The sequence below is a fragment of the Erinaceus europaeus genome, chromosome 23 (genome assembly GCF_950295315.1).
Source record: "Erinaceus europaeus chromosome 23, mEriEur2.1, whole genome shotgun sequence".
Taxonomy (NCBI): domain Eukaryota; kingdom Metazoa; phylum Chordata; class Mammalia; order Eulipotyphla; family Erinaceidae; genus Erinaceus; species Erinaceus europaeus.
Window position 1 is genome coordinate 1,672,395 of NC_080184.1, and position 8,717 is coordinate 1,681,111.

General features: G+C 62.1%; 1 protein-coding gene across 1 annotated transcript; it reads right to left on the bottom strand.

Moving 5' to 3' along the window:
* Positions 1 to 5,679: 5,679 nt before the first annotated feature.
* Positions 5,680 to 8,511, bottom strand: MYDGF (myeloid derived growth factor). The gene is made up of 6 exons (XM_007524938.3): positions 8,297 to 8,511; positions 7,903 to 7,953; positions 7,403 to 7,464; positions 6,669 to 6,750; positions 6,355 to 6,427; positions 5,680 to 6,079 (listed from the first exon to the last, which is right to left on the bottom strand). The coding sequence occupies exons 1-6, from the start codon at positions 8,477 to 8,479 to the stop codon at positions 6,000 to 6,002; spliced, it is 531 nt and encodes a 176-aa protein (XP_007525000.2). The 5' UTR covers positions 8,480 to 8,511; the 3' UTR covers positions 5,680 to 5,999.
* Positions 8,512 to 8,717: the final 206 nt, after the last annotated feature.

Sequence of the window (8,717 nt, forward strand, 5' to 3'; positions counted from 1 at the left end):
GAATCTGGGCTTTTTAGACTGACCATCCTTGTCATGGCCAGCTGGGGACAGAGATGGGGTGGGGGGCTTGGCTGCAGGAGGTGGGGCGCCCCAGAATCTCGTCAGAGCCCCCTTCTGTCTCTGGGCTGTCCCCAGCCCCCGTCTCTCCCGCTTCCCCTCAGTCCTGCTGCCCGTAACGAAGAATAGAATTATATTTTTATAACTTCTTGTTTTCCCCAGTCGAGTTCCATGTGCAGCGGGCTAAATTTAAAATCGGATGGCTGCAGGCTTAGCAGACTCTGCCGGCTCCCCTTGGGGGAGCAGAAACGGCTGCTCTCAGGTGCTGCTTCCCGAGGGAAGGGTGACAATGGGGACCTTCCTGAGACCCTGGGAACACTTCTGAATGGGGGACACTCAGAATGGGAGACCATATACCACCTCCCTGATCTCCCCCCACCAGCAACTCAGTTGGGAGCCCCCTCTGGGGCCCTTGACACTCCAGAGGGTTCAACTTCAATGTCACCTCCTCTGAGAAGCCCTCCTTGATTACTCAAGTAAAAAAGAAAAAAGTCATATCCATTGGTTAAGAGATAGCTTCCTTGATAGATGTGTGTGATTTACAGTGTGCAAGGCTCTGGTTTGAGACCTGGTCACAGAGCTTCCATGCACAGCACCCATGGAGGGTGGGCAGGGCTGTGGGGTCTCTCCTCTCTCAGCACCAGGCACAGCACCCAGGGAGCCCATGGAGGGTGGGCAGGGCTGTGGGGTCTCTCCTCTCTCAGCACCAGGCACAGCACCCAGGGAGCCCATGGAGGGTGGGCAGGGCTGTGGGGTGTCTCCTCTCTCAGCACCCTGCACAGCACCCAGGGAGCCCCATGGAGGGTGGGCAGGGCTGTGGGGTCTCTCCTCTCTCAGCACCAGGCACAGCACCCAGGGAGCCCATGGAGGGTGGGCAGGGCTGTGGGGTCTCTCCTCTCTCAGCACCCTGCACAGCACCCAGGGAGCCCATGGAGGGTGGGCAGGGCTGTGGGGTCTCTCCTCTCTCAGCACCAGGCACAGCACCCAGGGAGCCCATGGAGGGTGGGCAGGGCTGTGGGGTCTCTCCTCATATCCTATGGTTTTGTCAATGTTTCAATACATTTAAAAAATAATGGTTTAAAACTTAATGAAAGTCCCCCCTCTCCACCTGTTCTAGTCCCCCATGTCCCTCTCTTCTCTTTGAACTCTTTATTTTTAATTCTAAGAAAAGTGGAGTAAGAAATAATAATAAACAGGAGCACGAGGATGAATACAGCGCGCACCACACCTGTGAGAGAGAAGGGGAGAAAGAGAGGAGAGAAGGAGATAGGAGAGAGAAGAGAGGAGAGAGAGAAGGAGAAAGAGAGAAAGGAGAGATGGGGAGAGAGAGAAGGAGAGAGGAAGGAAATATGGACACAGGGAGGAGGGGTAGAGAGACAGACAGACAGGCGGGGAGGACTCGGGCTTGGCCCTGGGCAGTGGGAGCCATGCAGGGCAGGGCAGGGATGCGCGGGCTGCTTCCGGGTGCCCCCCAGAGTCCGCAGGGAGACGCAGGGCTCCTCGCCTCTGTGCTGTGTGACAGCCGCCAGCCGCCCTCTCTGTGCTTTGTCCCAGATTCCTCCCTTTCCCGGGCTGGGAGTGAGGTTGGCGCCTCCCTGGCTCTGGCCCCCACACCTCCCTCACCGCGGGGTGATGAAGTCACTGGGTGCGAGGACAGGGGCGGAAATAGGCTCCCCACCAGCGCCTCCAGGGAGGTGAGAATGAACTCAGGGGTGTGGTGAGGATGAGCTCACCTGCCTCCTCCTGCGGGAAGCCCACCAGGATTGCCTTGCGGGGAGTTCTTGGGGTGTGTGGGGGGGTCCCCATTCTGATCCCCCAACACACAGAGACTATGTGGCTTCCAGGAGGGAAGGAGTTCCCTGGGGGTGCAGTGGTTAGAGCAACAGACTCTCAGTTCCATCCCTGGCGTCACATGTGCCAGAGAGGCTCTGCTTCTCTCTCTCTCCCTCTCTCTCTCTCTCTCTCATTAATAAATAAGGAGTGGTGGTGCACCTGATTGAATGCACCTGTCACCATGTGCAAGGACCTAGGTTCGAGCCCCCAGTCCCCACCTGCAGGGGAGGGCAGCTTCACCAGCAATGAAGCAGGGCTGCATTCGTCTCGCTGTCTCTGTCTCTCTTGATTTCTCTCTGCCCTGCCAAATGAATAAATAGGCCCACTTAATAACAATTCAGTAAAAGCCTTTTAAGCAAGAACAGAGAGGAAAAGCCATGTGCATTTTTTTTTCTCCGCAGCCAAATTCTGTCCTTATGTCTCTTTCCCATAGTCTGGAAGCTTCTGGGCTCAAAAAAAAAAAAAAAAACAGCACCCCTCAACATACGCACAGGCACCCCAAATAACAACAACCACCCCTTCCAGCAGCACATGTGAGGAGAGGGGGGTTCTGAGTGGACCCCGGATCGGCCCCCATTCGGCTGGAAGGATTGGGCGCCCTCCTTCCCTGCCTCTCCCCAGGGCCAGCTCCTGCCCCCCCCAGCCTCAGCTCAGCTGTCCCCCCATCTGGAAGCCCACCTGCCTGGGGGTGCGGGGCGGGGAAGAGACAGGGAGGCCTGCTGGGTGCTGAGTGGGGGGGGAGAGACATGAGCACTGAGCCCCCCGGTTAGGGATCTGCACCCGGGTCGGCCACGGCCCCAGAGCCTCCTGCCACCCTCCCTGCCCGGCCCCCACGTGTGCAGCCTCACAGACGTCGGCTTCTCACACACCCACACCGGAGGCCGGCTGGCGTCTGCTGCACCAGCACTGCAAGCACATCCTCCCCCTGGGATGTGGGGCGGGCTGCAAAATAGGGGACCCCCCAGGAGGCCCTGGCCCCTTTCTTTCTGGCTCCCAGGGTGGCATGCAGACACCCGATCTGGTCCCAGGGATGATGGGGGGCAGGCAAGTTCTTGGGGGGGTCCCTTGAAGCTTTTGTCTCAGGGACTCGGTGGAGACTGCCAGCCCCCCGAAAGTGTCCCACAGTGCGGGGGAGAGGGGCTGCTGGGGATTCGGGAGAGCCCCCTCTGTTCTTACGCCACACCCCCAAATTCGGGCCTGGACTCATAGTGGGCACCAGGCAGGGGGACACAGAAAGGGCGTTCGCATGCCCTGCAGGGAGCAAGGGGGTGGCCCCGGGGTGCAGGGCTGGGTCCCGCACCCCAACCCGCGCAGTGAGGAGCCTGCAGGAGGCCTGCGGTCTCAGCGCGCCCCCTGCTGACGGATCCGGGATCGACCCAGCTGAACCCCCAAGGAGCCCCATTCCTGGCGTGGGGGGACACCCCCGCTCTGAGCCCAGTCCCCCAGGATAAAGCCTGCTGTGGACAGACCTCCCGGCGCTGAGCTGAACCCCGATACTGGGAGGAACCCCAGTTTCAGGTGCTGAACCCCAGCCCTGGAAGGACCCCCACCCCGGCCTATCCCTAACTCTGAATTGAGGACCCCGCATCAAGGCTGAATTCTGGACCCCAGTGGAACCCCAAGACAGACGTCCCTCCCCAGGCCAACCCCCAGATCAGAACTGAGCTGCCCACAGAGGCCAGACCCCAGATTCCGGCTGAGCCCGACTGGCCGAGCCCTGGCCACCCACAGGAGCCCGGCCTCTCCGCTCCTGTCTCTGGGGCGGCCCCACAACCGGCCTCAGCCCCCCAAGGAGACAAACAGGCGGCCTCGCCTCAGGTTCTTGGTTTTTATTTTTTGAAAAAGAAAAATTTATTTATTGTGTGTACGTGTGCGCACTCAGTGTCTGTCTGTTTCTATTTGGAAAAAAATAAGTTCGGGGGGGGGGGGATTTCACCATCACTTCCAGAATCTTCTCTCCCCAGACTGGGGCTCGGACCCAGGGAACTGCTCCCCCCTCCCTGTGGAGGGGCTTCCGGCGGGGACCCCCAAGGCTGGCGGCCCCAGGCGTCAGGCCCCGGATCCCTGCGCGGTGTCACGGGTCCCAGTTGTTTCCCTCTGACTGCAGGAAGGCCGGTCCATTGCTTGGGGGGACCCTGTGTCCCCGACCCCCACCCCAGGGGACACAGCCGTGGGGGCGACCCTGGGTTGTGAGGAAGGGGTGCTCAGGCACTGAGTGGTGGGGCGGAGATCGAACCCGGGACCCCACACTCCAGAGTCCAGTGCTCTAACCACTGTGCTACCTCCCAGGCCTCCCGGGATCTGCAATTTCCAAGGGTTCCCAGGAGACTTTTTTTTTTTTTGCCTCCAGGGTTATTGCTGGGGCTCACTGCCTGCACCATGAATCCACTGCTCCTGGAGGGCATTTTCCTCCCCCCTTTTGTTGCCCTTGTTGTTGTAGCATTATTGTAGTTATTAGTTATTGTTGATGTCGTTCGTTGTTGGGTAGGACAGAGAGAAATGGAGAGAGGAGGGGAAGACAGAGAGGGGAGAGAAAGACAGACACCTGCAGACCTGCTTCACCGCCTGCGAAGCGACTCCCCTGCAGGTGGGGAGCCAGGGGCTCGAACCAGGATCCTTATGCCGGTCCCTGCGCTTTGCAACACGTGTGCTTAACCCGTTGTGCTACCGCCGGACGCCACCCCCCCCCAGGAGACTTTTATCCTAAAGGTGCCCCCAATACCAGCTGTCACAAAAGTGAGGAAACTGAGGCACAGAGGGCAGAAGGGGCATGGGCCCGGCCAGCCTCCGTGCTCCCCTTGCTTTGATCTCGGCCTCCGCCATCCCCTCCCTCCCTCCCAGGGCCCCCAACTCCAGTGGCCTGGACCACTCCAGAGAATGTCTCCGCCTCCTGGCCACGCCCCCGGCGCACTGGCCTTCTCCTACTGGCCGTGACACACATCGACCGCGCCGCCATTGGTTGAGCCAGGGCCCCGAGGCCAGCAGCCAGGGGCGGAGCAACGTTGGCGGGTGGGGCTCCGCAACACCCCGCCCCCTTCCCAGCTTCCAGGTCCCCTTCCTGGGTCTGTGGACGCCCAGGATGGGGTCCCCCCCCCACACACCCCACCTCTCAGCTCACGCCTTCGGTTGTCAGAGGGGTGCTGGCCTGGGTCCTCCTCACTCTGCTCTTTGGGTAAGCAGGTGCATAGGGCCTGGGGCACAACTTGCCCTAGTGAAGGGGGGACAGTGGGGGGCGGGCTCTGGCCCTGCCTGCCATCAGCCTCCAGCCCAGCCACGCCCCTGCCACGCTGGGCTGAGGCAGTCTCTGAACCAGAGACGGGGAGACAGAGGCAAGGGCCAGAGAGAGGCTCTGCTTCTCTCTCTCTCTCTCTCTCTCTCTCTCTCATCAAGAAATAAATCTTAAAGAGTGAGACAGGCCTGAAGAGACAGCACAGACAGTGGTTCTGCTAAGAGACTCTCCTGCTGAGGCTGTGAGGTCCCAGGTTCAATACCCAGCATCAGCCAGAGCTCAGCAGAGTCTCAGTCTCTCTCCCTCTCTCTCTCCTCCCTGTGTCCACACACACCCCAACTCTCAAGATGAGAAGGGTGCAGGCAGGTGACCAGGGGATCTAGAAGCTGGGGTCTCTCCAGCACTGGAGCTTCCCCTGGGGCCATAGGACTTGCCCATGTGGCGCTGGGGGCAGGAAACAGGCCAACCCCTCACCACCACCACACACACAGAAGCACCCCAGCAATGGCTGCCCCCCCAACACCCCAACCCTTGTGGGCAAAAGCTAGCCCCTCTTTGGGTCCCTTTCAAGGTCTTTTATTAAAATAGGGCGAAGGGACACTGTCTTCCCCTGCTGGTCCCAGAATGAGGTGCCAGGGGTGGGGGGGGTGTCAGAAAGGGGGTGGTTGTTCTGAGGTCTTGGCCCCCCCGGCTGGCACCCCGAGTCTCTGGCGCCCCGACACCAACTAAAGCTGAGGGGTCTGGTCCTCAGTGCTCACGGGTGCCAAACGGGCAGGCGGGGACCCCCGGGCCGGGCCAGAGGGTGTAGGGGCCCTGCCCCCTGGAGAAGCAGTCGGGGGCCCCGAGCCTCCAGGGGAGCCAGGATGCTGGGGGGTCACGGTCACAGCTCGCTGTGGGTGGCCTTGGCCACGATCACCAGCTTGGACAGCTCGGCCTTGAAGGTGCCCGGCCGGTGGGTCACTGTGGGGAGACAGGGGGTGCTCAGGACTGGGGGGGCTGTGCCCCAAGAGTCACGGGAGGGAGGAGGAAGGAGAGGGCAAGGCGGGAAGACCAGGTGAGGGGCCGCACTGGGCAGAGCACTGCACTCTCAGGCAGGCTCCCAGGTTCGATTCCCAGCTTTGCCTGGGCCTGAGGGACACTGCTCCCCACCCTCTCCCTCTCCCTTGTTACTGAGTAACATGGACCTTAACAACTGATGAGGACCCAGCTGGGGTGCTCCCGCCCCCCTCCCTCACCTGTTGTTTTGCTGACGTCAAACTCCTCGCTCTTCAAGGGGATGTCGCTCTCTCGCCCGAAGGCAGCCTGAGCCTGGGGGGCGGTGTGTGTGGATATGTGTGCTCAGGAGACTGGGCGGCTGGGGGGAGGCACTGACCCCCAAAGAAGTCTGAGTCCTTCTGAGTCACGATGTCTCTCTCCAGCGTCCCCTGGCGGGTGTCTGTCTGTCTCTCTTCCTTTAGCTCTCTGCACCCCCCACCCCTCACCCCAAGACCCCAAGGCGCCGTGGGGGTGGGGGGCACCCCTGCCGGACCCTAACGCCCGAGACACTCACGTAGGCCATGGCGTACTCGATCTCGGCGCCCTGGACCTCGGCCTTGAACTGTGTGAAGTACAGGTAGGACTTGCCCTGCGGCCTGTGGACGGGAGGGGGCTGGGGGTGAGGCCAGGGCTGCTGGGAGACCCCCAAACTTACTCCTTGCTGAGAGGTCCTTCCTACCGGCCCCAAGGCACTTTCCCCAGCCCCCCCCCACACACACACACACAGGCAACAGCTGTCCCTGTCAGGTTTCAGAGCGTGGGGTGCAGGGAATCCCAAAGTTAACTCAGCATTCAATGATTTTAAAAGAGGGCTGTGGCTCTTCTCCTTGTTCATTTTTGTCTTTTTTTTTTTTTTTTAACATTTATTTATTCCCTTTTGTTGCCCTTGTTTTTTATTGTTATAGTTATTATTGATGTCGTCGTCATTGGATAGGACAGAGAGAAATGAAAAAGGGAGGGGAAGACGGAGAGAGAAAGACACCTGCAGACCTGCTTCACCGCCTGGGAAGCGACTCCCCTGCAGGTGGGGAGCCGGGGGCTCGAACCGACATCCCCACGCCGGTCCCTGCGCTCTGCGCTACGTGCGCTTAACCCGCTGCGCTCCCGCCCGACTCCCTCTTTTAGTCTTCTCTCTCTCTCTCTCTCTCTTTTTGTGTCACGGGGGTTTCACCGCCCAGAGCCAAGTTTTTGAAACTGAGACAGAGACACCACAGGGCAGACACCCCCCACCTGCCGGTCCGGGCTCACCTCCAGATGGTGCAGGTGAAGTGTTGGCTGTCCTCGCTGGTCCCCACACTCATCTGCCACTCCTGGGGGCACAGGCCAGAGGACGTGGGTTGGAGGTGGCTGCAGCCCCACGGCAGAGCCCCCCAGACACACGCACATTCTCGGGGGGGGGGGGGGTTGGAGCATGGCCTCGCCATGCAGGGGGGCTTCCCCCAGTGCAGTGGGAGCCGGGCGGCAGCCCAGGTTCTGTGAGCTAGCGTGACAGCCTGCAGTGCCCACTTTAAAGTCAGAGCCTTGCTTTCCAGGGGGACTTCATACCTGAGAGTCCAGTGATCTAACCACTGCACCCCCTCTCAGGCCATAGATGTTACTGTCATTGTTTCCCCCCCACCCCCACCCCCACCCCCAGAGCCCTGCTCAGCTCTGGCTGACGGTGGTGCTGGGGCTTGAACCTGGGGCCTCAGAGCCTCAGGCAGGAGAGGCTTTTGCAGAACCATCCTGCTGTCTCCCCGGCCGCTCACCTCGTTGGTGCCTCCCTGAGAAGCGTAAGTGAACGTGCAGGTGAACCTGTCCTGCAGGATGGAAACGGGGGACACGTCGGCGCCGGCCCGGAGGGGGGCCCCCAGATCTCAGCCGCCACCCTGGGGGCTCCAACTCGACCTGGGTGCGGCGCCCCCTCAGCCCCCCCAGAGTCAGAGAGCCCCCTCCCCAGGCCCCACTCCTGCAGTCCCGCCTCCTAAGTCGGTGCCCCCCCACTCCTTGGAGCCCCGCCCCCATCAGACCGCAATCCGCTCAGGGCCCCGCCCCCGCACGACCACGCCCCCACCGTCGTCGAGGCCCCGCCCCTGCCACAGGCCCCGCCCCGGCCGCCTCCCCCACTCCCTCCCTGCAGTTCCGGGGCGGCGGCGCTCGTACCCCGGGGCCCGCGTGCTGGGAGAAGGCGTGCACCACGCCGCCGGGCCGCACGTCGAACGGCACCGTCAGCGGCTCGGACACCGCCTGCGCCGGCCCCAGCGCTACGGCCGCCAGCAGCAGCGCGCCCCACCAGCCCGCGCCGCCGCCGCCGCCGCCGCTCCTCCCCGCGCTGGGCGCCGCCATCTTGTGCTGGGGCCGGCGGACGGAGCGCGGCGAGGGACGCGTACGGCGTCCGCGGAGGGCCACGTCGGCGGCGGCACCGACACGTGACCCGGAAGGCCCCGCCCCGCCTTCCTGCGGGCCGCTATTTTGGGGGCGGGAGTCGGGCTTGTTGCCATGGCGCCCGAGGGGCGCTCCTAGTGGCTGTGCGCCGTCACGTGATGAGCCACAGATCCCTTGCCCCCGGGGAAGCGGGGCTGGG

Bases quoted from the DNA above. Each gene is read 5' to 3' on its own strand.
- MYDGF (XM_007524938.3), bottom strand. From the start codon at position 8,479: ATGGCGGCGCCCAGCGCGGGGAGGAGCGGCGGCGGCGGCGGCGGCGCG. The intron at 7,465-7,902 runs GTGAGCGGCCGG...CTGTGCCCCCAG, and splicing joins CTCAGGGAGGCACCAACGAG to GAGTGGCAGATGAGTGTGGG. The intron at 6,080-6,354 runs GTGAGGGAGGGG...GTCTCCCCACAG, and splicing joins TGACGTCAGCAAAACAACAG to TGACCCACCGGCCGGGCACC.